This window comes from Felis catus, chromosome B1 (genome assembly GCF_018350175.1).
Source record: "Felis catus isolate Fca126 chromosome B1, F.catus_Fca126_mat1.0, whole genome shotgun sequence".
Taxonomy (NCBI): domain Eukaryota; kingdom Metazoa; phylum Chordata; class Mammalia; order Carnivora; family Felidae; genus Felis; species Felis catus.
Window position 1 is genome coordinate 148,954,545 of NC_058371.1, and position 15,592 is coordinate 148,970,136.

A 15,592-nucleotide genomic window follows, 5' to 3' on the forward strand; every position below is an offset into this window, starting at 1 on the left:
TCAAAAAGTTAATTTATGACATAATACTGGTCATTGCCTATCACTCATGTGCAGACACTTCAAGCTCCAAGATGAGCCTCAAATACCACATTTCTAATAAAAACTTCCCTCTCTTTATCCCTACCTCTAATTCCCAAAAAACAGAAAGCAATCTGTACAGAGCTCTGACACATTTTACCTGTGCCATTTCATCTGAAGGTACTCGTTGCTTTCTCTAAAGTTAGGAGAAGGAGAAGGAATTAAATGAGAGAGATAATAGATTTTAAATGTGTCTTTTATTCCAGGCACTATAGTTGTAGCTTAATCGATATTATTTTATTTATTTAAATATATAACTTTATCTTATATGATGCTCATATCATTACATAATTTATAGTATTTATTGAATAGTTATTCATTTATTATATATTAATAAACATTTTATTTATCTTATATTACTTAATATAAAAGACTCTTAAATTGCCTTTCATTTCTACCTTACAGAGGAGAAAACTGAGTCTCATAAATGTTAAACAGGCCAAAATTCTTTGGCCTGATTCTAAAACCTAAATTCTTCTCATGATATCATGCTGACTCTAATATACTATGCCTATTTTTATTATAGTTAAGTCTGCAATTACCTTCACAGAGAGCATAAAATGGATATGAGATTATCTCCTTTATTCATCTGCCTTTCACTTAGCAGGGAGTTCTCTGTCTAGTAGCCACACAATAAACACAAATAAACTTAATAAAGGCTACAGTTTAATTGTTTAGAACTGAATCTGATTCCCTGATAGTGAATAACGTGAGTAAAATATCAGTGAATTGTGACCGATTGTTCATTCTAGTGAATCACGACAACTATTTTAAAGTATCTTGGCAATTAACTATGGATGAGGTTGACACCAGCAGCCAAAAATTTTGTGCATACCATAAAATCTTAGTATACAGAGTCTTGAATTAAAATCTACTCCCAAGAACTGTACGATGAGTCTGCCAAACTCTGAATAGTACTTTGGAAAAGTTAGTAACTGCTTTAAAGAAGCAGCAGATGTCTCACTATAGATTATCTGTGGTTATAGGGGAGTTCAGCAAAGACATCACTAAAAAACATAGGATTTCTAATTTCAATAGATTTATTAAAACAAAAATAAGTCATTTCTACTTATTCACAGATATATGCATACACATACATGTACACTTTTCATAGAGGTGATTTTCTTCAGATGATTTGTCCTACATTATCCAGTGTGGGCTGCACAAATTCATAATGTGTGAATTTGTGACACAAATTTATATTGTGTCAGCATGTTTTGGGCACTTTGTGGTTTACATGGGTAGGTTGCTTATACTTGATAAGGGGACATGATACACGCTGATAGGGCAATCTATCTTAGTGGTTTATACAATAGACTCTGGAAGCCAAAGAGCCTGAAGGCTGCTACTACCAGTTCTTTTCTTATTCTAGTATGTGAACTTGGCAAATTACTAAACTTCTCTGAGCAATGGTTCTTCCTTCTCTGATGGGAGAATATAGGATCGACTTCGTTGAATCTTTTTTTAGTGAGAAATAAATGAGATTAACATATGTAAAACACTTTACACAATGTCTGACACACGGTGAGTGCTTAATTAATGCTAGCAATTATGAAAGGTTGAATGTTGATGTAAATTATTTATTACTCAGACCAGCCAACTAGCTTTCAAGCAGCACTTTCCATAAAAGCATGCTTGAGTTAGCGTTCCTCTTCAAAGAACTCCTATTGACTAGTAATGTTACCCATCATCTTTTGCATGAACTTGTACACGGTTCATTCATTTACTTATAATTTTTTCTCAGTATTAACATAAAATATTTTCCTAAACATATTATTAAAGTAGCAATAAACATTATAATTACTCTGCTTGTACTTCACATGTTTCTAAGTATTCCCTTTGTAATAATCTTATCTATTAACAACCAGTAACTACTATAATAATGTTTCATTGTTGCTATCGACACTATATTGAATGAGTTAAATATTGGAAAACTGATAGCCTTAGCCTCTCCACATTTCTCAATAAGTTCTGCCCCAAACTGAGGCTTCAGTAGCCAGGCCTGAGGGTAGAGTTGATGTACACAACAGCTTCAAGCAATTTAACAGTAAGAATTTCACAATTATGAAATGCAATGAAAAAGTTAAAGGATCAAGTTTAAGAAAATGATCAGAGAGCAGGAATCATAACCCAAGCTAAAGCAACAGGTTGAGAGGTAAGACACATGTTACCCCAAGCCTATAATTATCATAAAATATGGTGCTACCATGAGGAAAACCATTTGGTAGAGAGAAGGCTCTTAAGGGTATCGTTTTGAATCAAAACTGAAATAATTTTTCTTTCTTTTTTACTTGAAAAACAGAGAAATTCATTTGTCATATCTCATCAAATCTTCTACATCAAGCTACATCATGTTAAACAAGAACATTCTGCTGTTGTGTCTCCAGATTAGTCTCCTAGGAATCACTCTTGGTGGGAATGTTCTGATTTGGCCAATGGAAGGTAGTCATTGGCTGAACATTAAGATCATTATAGATGAGTTGATTGAAAAAGAGCATAATGTGACTGTTTTAGTTGCCTCTGGTGCACTTTTCATCACGCCAACCTCGACCCCATCTCTGACATTTGAAATATATAAGGTGGCCTTTGGCAAAGAAAGAATAGAAGGACTGATCAAGGACTTTGTTTTGACATGGATGGAAAAGAGGCCATCTCCTTCAACCATTTGGAGATTCTATCAAGATATAGCCAAAGTCATCAAGGACTTCCACATGATATCTAGAGAAATCTGTGATGGTGTTCTTAAAAACCAAAAGCTGATGGAAAAGCTGAAGAAAAGCAAATTTGAGGTCCTGATATCAGATCCAGTATTTCCTTGTGGTGATATAGTAGCTTTAAAGCTGGGAATTCCATTTATGTACTCCCTCAGGTTTTCTCCAGCCTCAACAGTGGAAAAACATTGTGGGAAGGTACCATACCCTCCTTCCTATGTTCCTGCCACTTTATCAGAACTCACGGACCAGATGTCTTTCACTGACAGAATAAGAAATTTCATCTCCTACAGTCTACAGGACTACATGTTTAACACTCTTTGGAAATCATGGGATTCCTACTATAGTAAAGCTTTGGGTATGTAATATTTTTTTATTATTATCTGAATTAGAACAGAGCTTTGTGTCACCTCTTTACTTCCGTGTGGCTATTATTTTTCAATCCTACCTATTGATTACTATTAGTATCACTTGAGAGCAGGAAGGAAGATAAGTAACAATATGCTTTGTAACTATCATGGTTTTTCTAACTTTATGGACTCAAAGATACCAACTAAATTCTTTTATGGGTAACATATAGCAACAAATATTTTAGTTTAAAAATAGGCCTGAATTCTCATTTAGATATTGCACTGAAAACACGTATTGCCTAGAAACTTCAGTGGTGTGTAGGGAAAACTGGAAGAGATTGTTTCCTACAAGTCCATTATTAACATAGAATGTGTGTGTGTGTGTGTGTGTGTGTGTGTGTGTGTTTAAAAACATACATGCATACAATCTCTGATCATTGTTCATATATCTCTCACTGTTTACTAGGTACGCCCTTAGGTAGGGAGGTTACAACATAGATTAAGATGGAGTTCCTGGCTTCAAGAATTTAAGTCAAGCAGAGACATCATACAAGAAAGAGAATGTTTATAATATGAACAATTAGGTAATGGAAATATGTATAAAGAACAGAGAGGACATAAAGGAGATGAACAGTATGTGACAGAAGAGAGTGACATTCTGAGAAACTAGAGTTGAGGTGATATACAAAGAAAAATTTAAACAGTGAATTTCCCTGCAAAATAAGTCTGGGGAAGGAAACTGTGCCCAATGTTGCGGAGTCTTAAAATAGCACATGTGTGCTGGGTATTACTGATGATTCATTATTTATGAAGGTCAAAGTGTAAGATGCATGTGAAAGAACCATGGAGATATCAGGATTGCAAAAATGAATTAATCCAATAAATATTTTCAGAGCCTCTTGTATGTTATGCTAATCATTTGGTTTTTTATCTATTGAACAACTGGGAACTGTTTAAAGGGATGTATAGATTGCATCTTATATAAAATATCTAGATAGATGTGGACCCAGAGTGAGATGGTCTTAGGCTACAGGCTTCTGCGTGACTCCAGGAAAGATGTGGTAACAGCATGTATGAATGAAGTAGCTTACGTGTGGAGAAGAATAATGCAGATGAAACTGTGTAGTAAGGCAATTAGGAAAGAAGGCTCTTGATAAACAATTTCTGGTTACAAGTGTGCAACCATGGAGAAGTAATTAATTCTCTTTACACCTGCATTTATTTATCCCATCTCTAACAGGGCTACTGCAAGGACTAAATTAGTCAACAATACAAGGATTTTACAAAAGTGTCTATGAGCTAGAACCATTCAATTTGTGTTAGCTGTGTTAACTGTGAAATTAGTAAAAGCTAATGGCTAATTGGTACGGCATGTTAAGAGGCGTGAGGAAGAGATTAAGATGGTTTCTTTTTTTAATGGAGGTTTAATTGACATATAACATATTGGTTTCAGGTGTATAATCTAATGATTTTCTCTCTCTCTAAATGTATATATTTATTTATATTTATATTTATATTTATATTTATATTTATATTTATATTTATATTTATATTTATTTAGAGATATTACATATAGAGATATTATATAGAGAGATAATATATATTATATACTATATAGATAATATATTATATAATAAATTATTATATTATATTATATTATATATTTTATATTAATTTATATTAATATAAAATATTATATATTATCTTAATATTATATTATTATATATTATATATATATTTAGAGAGAGAGATATTGTGTATATATATATATATATATATATATACACAAAATGATCAGCACATTAAGTTTAGTTAACACTTGTCACCATACATAAATAATTTTTTCCTGTGGTAAGAAATTTTAAGATCTACTCTTCTAGCAACTTTCAAATATACAATACAGTATTAACTATAGTTACCATGCTGTATATTATTACATCTCTAGGACTTAATTTACTTTGTAACTGGAAGTTTGTTCCTTTTGACCCTCTTCACCCATTTCACCACCCTCCAACTCTCCACCTCTGGCAACCACCAATTTGTCCTCTGTAACAATGAGATGCGGTGTTTTTTTTTTTCATATTCCATGTATAAATGAAATCATACAATATTTGTATTTCTCTGACTTATTTCACTTAGCATATGCCTTCAAAGTCCATTCACATTGTCATAAATAACAGGATTCCCTTCTTTTTATGGCTGAATAATATTCAATTATAGATACATATGCCACAGCTTTTTTATTCATTCACCCATTGATGGACACCTAGGTGGTTTCCATGTCTTGGCTAGTGTAAATAATGCTGAAATGAACATGGGGGGTGCATATATCTCTTCGAAAGAGTGATTTTGTTTCCTTTAGGTATAACCCAGAAGTAGAATTATTGGATGACATAGTAGTTCCATTTTTAATTTTTTGAGGAATATCTATACTGTTTTCCATAGTGACTGTACCAATTTACATTCCCATCAACAGTACCCAAGGGTTCCCTTTTTCCCCATATCCTTGCCAACAGTTGTTATGCCTTATCTTTTTGATAATTACCATTCTGATAGGTGTCAGGTAATATCTCATTGTAGTTTTGATTTCCATTTCCCTCATGATTGGTGATGTTGACCACTTTTTTTGTACCTGTTGGCCATTAGTATATTTTCTTTGGAAAAATATCTATTCATATCCTCTGGCTGTTTTTTTTTAATCAGGTGGTTTTGTTTTGTTTGCTCTTGAGTTAGATGAGTTTTTATATATTTCAGATAGTGACCTCTTATCAGATGTATGATTTGCAAATATTTTTCCCATTAGGTAAGTTGTTTCTTCATTTTCTGGTGGTTTCCTTTGCTGTGTAGAAACTTTTTAGTTTGATGTAGTTACATTTGTTTTTGTTTTTGTTTTCTTTTGTTACTTTTGCTTTTGGAGTCAAACCATCACCAAGACTGAGGTCAATCTGCTTACCACTTAAGTTTTATTCTAGGAGTTTTATGGTTTCAGGTCTTATCATCAAGTCTTCAACAATTTTCAGTTAGTTTTTGTGTATGGTGTAAGAAAATGATCCAGTTTCATTCTTCTGCCGGTCCAGTTTTCCCAACACCACTTATTGAAGAGGCTGTCTTTTCCCCCATTATATTTTCTTGGCTTCTTTGTCATAAATTAATTGACCATAAATGTGTGGGTTCATTGATGAGGATTGTTAAGAGGATTGTTAATTGGCTCATCATCTCCTCTGAGTATGTTAAATAGTTGTCCCCAAATTCAAAAGTAGGTGTTTTATCTCCGGGGATGTGAATGAAGACTTGAGTTGTACTGTTATTCAGAGAGAATAAGCATAGCTACTATGTTGATTATAAACTATCCTATGAAGATAGAAGTGAATGATCAATATTGTAGGGCTAAAACAGGATCTTAAAAATGAAGAAAGAGGGTAAAGAAATGGCAATTTTATGAGGCAATCAAGTTGTCAAGATCTGCAAAAACTCTTTAATCTTCTCATGCATATAGTAAACAGGGACATCTGAACATGCGCAGTATCTCAGTTAATGAAATAGAGGAATGTATGTAGAGAGCTCCTTGGTCATGATATATGTTTAAATTTTTATCTTATTACTTATTTTTTTCAACTATTTGTTCTCAGTCTTGAAATAATAAGTATCACGATCATAATGCTTCTTATTCATATTGGTGAGATTATTCCCCAGATAAACCTTCCTCATACTGGGGGTCATAGAATCACATGTTCCTTTGTATTTTGCTTGTAAATTAATACTGGTAATAAGACCACACAATTTTCCCAGTCATAAGACATGAGACTAATCTTTCTTAACAATGTGTTCATGGAAGTGTGATAAAGATTTCTAAAAATGTTCTTATCCTTCGATTTTGATAATATCATGTTTCCAATCAAATTACACTCTTTTGACTTAAAATGACTATTTAAGTTTGTCTTTACAAGCAATATTCTTCTTATTGATGCTGAGGGACATGAACACTCATATTGAAAAGACCAGGTAAGAAAATAAAAGTACTGACATGACAGAGTAGTTTATTTTTGTGCAAGCCTTTGTACAGGGAGAATGATAAATAGTGCTGACATAAAAATCACTTCCTTCCAATGTGTAATTTCTTCTACTTTAGTTTGAATGCTCTGATCAAAGTCATTGCAATGAACTCTCAAGTCTCAAACTGGCACACCTGAGCAAAAATTAGGACAACTTTCTCTAAGATTACTTTTCTGTAGTGGAATGCAATAATAAGCTCAGAGTGAGTTCTTAATCTCTGCTAATTATTAGGAATCAGATATTATAATGTCTAAATTACTTCTTTTATCCCAGGTTGTGGGTATTTGGTTCAAACTCATGGTTCAAAATCTTAATAGCAATAGCAGTTAACATTTGTTGATTTCTTCCTGTGCACTAGACACTGTGATAAGTCCTTCACATGTTATATCTCTTTATCTTTGCAATGAATTTATGAAGAAAAAAACTACTATCACAGGTGAGAATATTGAGGATTGGAAATATCGATAGTCAACATAAAATTATATAGTGACTGGTAGGAGAAAACAGTTTTCATATGAAAGTCTGACACCAAAACTTCTAGAACAATTTTTCTTTCAAAGTTTCAGTTGCAAATCCATCAATTATTCAGAATATTTTTTAGGTTAAACTTTCTTGGGTACTTTTCCTCTTCCTTTAGGTGGACTTAGCTTTTGAAATCTGCTATCCCAGATTTTACTTAATTAAATTTGCTAAATGGAGTTTAATTGACTCATGTTATCACTAGGAAACTTGTTTCTTTAGGCATATGTCTCCATGTGACTGTTGCCTGGAGTGAATTGTCTGAGGATAGGTTTCTGGTCCTAAAAGAACTTTAAAAGCAACCTTTAACTGAAAGTATGAAAAGGCTTCTGCAGATTTCAAATGTGTTTATATAAAACTGAACCAAGAAAAATTTATTTTTGTGTACATATTAATAACAATAAAAATCCACCAAAATTGGGGGAACAATTAAGAAAATAATAATATGGCATTTTAATGCCAGTAAAAAATATTTATAATCCATAAACATTACCTATTGCTATCAACAGTTTTATCCTTTAGCCAGTATAGAAACAAATAGCTTTTTTTATGTGAATAATCTTTATATATTAGATTTATATGAATACATATGTTTTATTATCCATTAATATTTGGTGAATAATCTCTGAGAACTAATGCCATCTATAATAACAATAGACTTTCCTGTAAATATATTAAATAGGAAAAACAACAAATCTTCAAAAAAATTTAGGATTGTAATATTCAGATCTTTGCATGAACTAAACACTAAGCACAGGTAATTAATGTAAAATAAAGTGCTAGAAATGAAACAAATGTGAATGTGTATATCTCCAAAATGCATGATTTCCAGTAGATATTTTAAAGGAGAAAAAAAAATGTATTGGAGTTTTTTCCCTAAAGAGTAATACATGTTGGTTCAGAACACTTTTTTTTCTTTTTCTCTCTCTTCCCAACCTTTTTCTTGCTCCCTTCTCTCCTCTCTTCCTTCCTTTCTCCTTCAGTTTTTTTATGTAAATTAATTTCAATTGGTTAGAACCAATCAAATGACCTCTGGTAGTATCCCCTTTTCCATAATGACCCCTGAGTGGGCTGACAGCCATGAGATGACATCCAAGATAGAATTTGGTATGGGACATGAGCAGTTTCAAGAGTATGGTCACTCTTTTACCCCCACTCAATGAAAGGGAATGAAGATGATCACTTTTATGGGTATAATCTTGAATTCTATATGTGTGGACTTCTTAAAGTAAACCCTTTGTGAACTTTGGTACTGAATACATTGTTAACCATATCATTTGTGATGGGCCTCAGACTGAGCATGACTGACATGGGAAAACCTGCACCAAAGCTCAGGTGCCCCAGGGGAGCATTACCTGAGAAGTGGAAGAGAGGAGGTGGGTCTAGGTGATGAGATCTGGTTAAATTGGTGATTCTTTTTTATTTTTTTATGTAAATATTTTTTAATGTTTATTTACTTGAAAGACAGAGCACAAGCGGGGAGGGGCAGAGAGAGAGGGAGACACTGAATCTGAAGCAGGCTCCAGGCTCTGAGCTGTCAGCACAGAGCCCGACACGGGGCTTAAACCCAGGGACTGTGAGATCATGACCTGAGCTAAAGTCGGTTTCTTAGCTGACTGAGCAACCCAGGCACCACTGAATTGGTAATTCTTAAAGATTTTCTCCTTACATTATCATAAATAGCTAACACTTATTGAGCATGGATACCATTCTGAATAATTTACATGCATTTTTTTTTTCATTTAGTCCTCATAACGATAGGAAATAGGCACTATCATTCTCCACCACTTTGTAATGAGGAGGCTGAATAACTTGCCTGAGGTTACAATCAAGAAAGTCGTGAAGCATTTGATGCAAGACACTGAGCTAAAAGGAAAGTTCTAGAAAGATACTCAGTTTATATACAACAAAACAAAGGGGGGGGGAAGTAATCTAATTGAACACTTTCAAATGGATTAACTAAATACCAAACAAGGTACTCAAAAAAAAAAAAAAAAAAAAAAGAAAGGAAACTCTAATGTGAAGCTAAAACTCTAACATCACTAAGGAGTTGATTACTCAGTTTTTTAAAATAGTATTGATGGGAAAATGTTGGGGTTAAGAGCAAATGCTCAGAAATGAATTTTTGGAGCATCTTTGGTGGTTTTATTAAGGCACAGGGACAGGACCCGTGGGCAGAAAGAGCTGCACTGGGGTTGTGAGGAGTGGCTGATTATATACTTTCAAGCTGGGAGGGGGTTAGGGATAGCAAAAGTCTCTAAGGAATTTAAGAAGCAAGGTTTCCAAGACCTTGATGGGGCTAGCTGTTGTTAGGCAAAGGTCATTTATTACCATCTAGTAAAACCTTAGTCATGAGACCCTTTAGATGTATACCAGGGGACCATATGCTTGGATGTTGATTACTAACATATATCTTGAGGGCCTCAAGATAAAGGAATCTTCCAAAGTAATTCTTATATGTAAAAGGAGACTTACAGGGTCCTGGAGGTCAGGATAATGTTAAGTTGTTTGCCTTTTGCTTTTAGCAAAGTATTAACATCAGGGCAGTTGAGTTTCTGGAGGAAGGTCACTCTGTTAGTCCTAAGTACTTCAGCTGTAAGTTGTAAGGAAATTTAATTTGTTCTAAATTTCTTCTGCCTTTGTTCTCCATATCAGTATGGAGGGTGGTCTCCAGGCTTTTATGGCCTTTGGGACCATCTCCAAATCCATGAGAAATGAATTAGTACAATTAAATTCTACCCATTCATTATAATACTCAGTGAGCACACACAGGAAGAGGAAACCTTCAAGCCAGGGCATGTAATTGGGGGGAAAAAATTGTAAGAAAGAACTTGAATACAAAAATGTTATTTTAAGGATTCTCAATTCAAACTGATAGTCTTATACATATTTTAAAGAATTTGAATATTAATTTAATTTTATACGGATGATATTCTCCAACAAGTGTTATATACACTGTTAACACAAATTCAACTGAGTAAATTTGAATATCTAATTGGATTTATTAAATGGTTCAGGGATTGGACAGCATCCCATCTAGTAAGTAGAGGGGAGCTCTGTAGAGCTTTAGAAAAGGAAAGGTTGAAACGGGACTGGTTGGGGAGAATTATTACCAAAGAATGCAGTGTTTTAGGCAAAGTTGCCTTCCTAAGGGGAACAGAAAGTTCAGCAGATTACTTCCTGAGGTTTACCCGGATATTCCAGCTTGGCTGGTTAAAGGTTTCAAACTGGGGATTGAAACTGCAATTAGATTAGATATTAAATCTTTGTTTACTGATGTGGAACCTTAGCATGGCTTTATTTTGGGCCTGCACTTCTCTCTTTAAAAACACAAATTTTATCAAATAAGATTGAGAGAACTTTCTGTTTATTTCATCACCATTTGGAATACTTCCTTTCAAAATAAGCAGAATGAAAATGAGAACTTGATTCAAAGCACAAGGATTATATGCTAATTGGTGCAAACTTTCTCTGGCTGACTTAGTTTTCACTCATACCTACTCATATGTTCATGTTTCAGAAACATATTTAAAAATATCATTTTCTGGACTCTTTAATTATGTTTAAGATGTCATATTATCAAATATTCACCACTACAAAATATGTTTTTCTAATTTTTGCTGTTATAAAATATATCAAAAATTTAAAAAGTAGAATAAAGGGTCTCCTGGGTGACTCAGTCTGTTAAGCATCTGACTTCGGCTTAGGTCATGATCTCACGGTTCATGAGTTCGAGCCCTGCATCGGTCTCTGTGCTGACAGCTCAGATCCTGGGGCCTGCTTTTGCTTCTGTGTCTCCCTCTCTTTCTGGACCCCCCACTCGTGCTCTGTATCTCTTTCAAACATAAATAAACATCTAATTAATTAATTAATTAATTAAAAGTAGAATAAAAAAAGAAAGAATACTGGGCTGGGAAGTGGAATACTCATGTGTTCATCTATTCTGCCACTTACTAGCAATGTGACTTTGAGATTACTTAAACCTTTCTTGATCTGTTTTCTTACATATAAAATGATGGAGTTCGACAAACTGGACCCATGCTCTCTGCAGAATGACAATCCACTATGCTCTTACCCAAACTTTATTCAGATTACCTATTAGCAAACAAACGTGATAATTTTAAATCACTGAACTTCATTTTTGTCATGAAACCAGGCACATTTGGTAAGAGTTGTTATTTTTCCCATTGATGGAAATTTAAATCTAAGGTTATACCTACATCTGTCCCCAAACATAATTTATTTTTTATCTTTTCAAATTTTTGAATTTGCAACTATGATATATTTGAGGCATACAGGAAACCAGAGGATAAGTATAACAGACATCTCTATCAACACCTGTGAAATTAAACGCTGTAACATCAAAGTATAATTTTATATCAAAAAGCATATATATTAGCTATTAATAAATTCTATTATATGCTATTGTTCTTCAATAATTAGATAATTATGTTATTGTCCTGAAAAGGCCACTGTTTAACACTGACAAATTGACTCCTTGGACTCTCCTTGTTTTTTATTCAGGGTGATTTAGGGCTGCCTACATGTATTTGATTCAGGCATATATTTTGACAAGCTTTAAGTGCTGATATAACTATTGTTAATGAATAATCCTTAATTATTATATTCTATTTATCCGGACATCCATAATTAGACAAATCTAAGTATTTTATAGATAAACTTTTGATTATGCCTTGTACATTGCTGTGTTTTGTCTCCTATTTATTGGAAGGTTGTGATAGCACAGATTTATGAGGACACTTCAGATTCTTTCTACTAGGTCAGTTTTAATGGTCTCCAGGATTACTCATACTCTCCTTTGCTGTTGTGTTTCTAAATCTAATAAATTTTAAAAGTACAGGGGTGTCAGGGTGGCTCAGTCGGTTAAACGTCCAACTGATTTAGGCTCAGGTCATGATCTCATGGTTCATAGGTTCAAGCCCCAAGTCAGGCTTTGCACTCACAAGGAGAAGCCTTCTTGGGATTCTCTCTCTCCCACTCTCTCTCTGCCCCTCCCCTGCTCATTCTCTCTCTCTCTCTCTCTCTCTCTCTCTCTCTCTCTCTCTCTCTCATAATAAATAAATAAATAAATAAATAAACAAACAAACATCAAAAAAATTTAAAGACATAATATTGAAATTGAGGCTGACTCTTAAAAGGATACAAGCACAATAATTCTAAAAGCATCACTTCCCTCTCCTCTCTTTCCCTTTCTCTGTCTTTCTGGTCTTTTTGTTACTCAAAGGCCTGTAATTAGTCAATTCAGAGGCAACAGAGCATGAAAAAAAAGCAAACCACTTTATTCCACTCTCAATTACTGCTTTCTATCCTTTTAATCACTTTATTGTTCTTATTTTCTCTTTTTAACAGAAACCTCTAATAATTTTAATTTTTCAAATAGAACCATGATATAGCTGCCCTACTTCAGTTTGGCATTTAGTAAGAATCTCAACTGATAGATATCATTTTATCTATGTCTAGCTGGTCATTCTGTAGCTAACCCATTGGTTTCCTGATCAGTCTTTAGGCAAATTTATCAAACTATGAATATTACCAAATATTGCATTGAACCAAGCAGTTTATAAGACAACTTTGCAGGTATTATTGCTAATCCACAAAGTAATATAACAAATGAGTATCATTATCTCTCATTTATGCATGAGAAAACCAAGGCTGAAAGGGTCTAGGTAGTTTTCCAGGGTCACAGTGCTTGTAAAAGAAGTTTTTAAATCTGGGGCTATTGAATGCTAGTGTCCACATATTTTAAGCTACTACACAGCTCCAAGTGAAAAAGCATGTTGTTCCTTCTGGTGCCAGGCCCTATCCTCATGATTTGGTGTGAAGATGTCATATGGAAGAAAGTGAAAAATTCCCTGCACCAAGGAGATGATTGTAAATATGCTTTATCAGAGAAGAAAACTCTCCTCTATCAAATGTGTAGTAATTCACTCTATAACCCAATTAATCTAAAACATCTTGAAATGTCCAAGAAACCTCTTCTAAATGAAGGTTGTTTTTAATTTTTTTCCTAAATATGAGCCATGGGGAAGTGATCATAAGGCTGGTCATTGTGCATTTCCAAAGCTTCTAACACTTTCAAAGATGAGGCATAATACTGTAGATCTCCAGCAATTTCTCAAATGATGGTATGATAATAGCCCAAATTGCCCTATTTTGTCATATGCTTTTGGGTATGCAACTCAGTATTAATTTCACTATGTATGAAATGGAGCAAATCATTTGTGCCTCACAGGATTCCATGAAGGACTGAATTAGACAATGTATGTAAAAATGCCTAGTGATATGGGTTGCCTGGGTGGCTCAGTCAGTGAAGCATTGGACTTCGGCTCAGGTCATGATCTCAGCATTTGGTTCATGAATTTAAGCCTCACATCAGGTTCTCTGCTGTTAGCATGGGGTCTGCTTCGGATCCTTTCTCCCTCTCTTTCTGCCCCTCCCCTACTCATGCTTTTCCTCTCTCTCAAAAATAAATAAATAAATAAATATTAGCTGCTCCTGAGTGGCTCAGTCAGTAAAGGGTCTGGCTCTTGATTTTGGCTCAGTTTATAATCTCACGGTTTGTGAGTTCAAGCCCCAAATCAGGCTCTGAATTGACGGTGTGGAGCCTGCTTGGGATTCTCTCTCTCCCTCTGTCTCTGCCCCTCCCCCTGCTTGCTCTCTTGCTCTTTCTCAAAAATAAATAAGTAAAAAGTAAAGACTAAAAATATGCCTTGTAATAAAGGACATCTAATTTGAAGATACCATAAGTTCTGAGTAAATGGCTTTAGCAATAAGAACTAATATTTTTTGTTAACCTAATTTGGGAAAAGGTTTATTAAATTGAAGACACATTTTATAGTTATTATCACAGAGTACACAGATACCAGGCTTATAACTTGACTTCTTTTCCTTTAAAATAGGATTTGAAATATCATTTAAAATATCATTTCTGTTGTCAGAATAATCATATTAATGCATATAAATGTTTGAATTATATCTTTTTTCCTTTTAATCTATAGATCAATTGACCTATGAATGAGTGTAGTCATCACATTAAATATTATTTTATTTGAAAAATATGCCTAAATATACTTTGAAAATTTCTTTTTATATTAAAAGATCTACAGTAGGATGGTTTTTGTAATGGATATCACCATGTCCAAGAAGTTTGTCCAGCTGCTGGTTTTTATTTTGACTTTGACTAAAATTGTTCTTAATGGAAATGTGCTAATTTGGCCAACGGATGGTAGCCATTGGTTAAATATTGAGCTCATTCTAGAAGAGCTGATCCAAAGAAATCACAATGTGACTGTACTGGCTTCATCAGCAACTCTATTCATCAACTCCAATCCTGATTCTCCTGTGAATTTTGAAGTGATACCTATCTCCTATAAGAGCAGCAATATAGACTCCTTAATTGAACACATGATAATGCTGTGGATAGACCACAGACCAACTCCTCTCACTCTCTGGACTTTCTACAAAGAACTAGGAAAATTTCTAGATGCTGCTTTTCGAATGAATATACAAATCTGTGATGGAGTATTAAACAACACCAAGTTACTGGCAAGACTCCAGGAAAGTGGTTTTGATGTGTTGTTAGCAGACCCAGTAACTGTCTGTGGGGACCTGGTTGCTCTGAAATTAGGAATTCCATTTGTGTACACACTGAGGTTCTCTCCAGCCTCAACAGTGGAGAGACACTGTGGGAAAATCCCCGCACCTGCCTCCTATGTTCCTGCAGCTTTGTCAGAGCTCACTGACCACATGACCTTTGGTGAGAGGGTAAAAAATACTATATCCTATCTTCTGCAAGACTACATATTTGAATCCTATTGGGGAGAATGGAATTCATACTACAGCAAAGTTCTAGGTAAGTCT

General features: G+C 34.2%; 1 protein-coding gene across 4 annotated transcripts in view; it reads left to right on the forward strand.

Moving 5' to 3' along the window:
- The first annotated feature begins 2,429 nt into the window (after positions 1-2,429).
- LOC101087059 (UDP-glucuronosyltransferase 2A1) overlaps positions 2,430-15,592 on the forward strand; it is a 52,966-nt gene continuing 39,803 nt past the window's right edge. For 2 of the 4 annotated variants that reach the window (XM_045056264.1, XM_003985310.3), the window contains exons 1-2: positions 2,430-3,145; positions 14,953-15,584. In XM_045056264.1, the coding sequence (XP_044912199.1) occupies positions 2,430-3,145; positions 14,953-15,584 (1,348 nt within the window). Of the gene's footprint in view, positions 3,148-14,952; positions 15,585-15,592 lie in introns of all 4 variants that reach the window. The other 2 variants (XM_003985308.3, XM_011281850.2) reach the window with 1 other exon arrangement.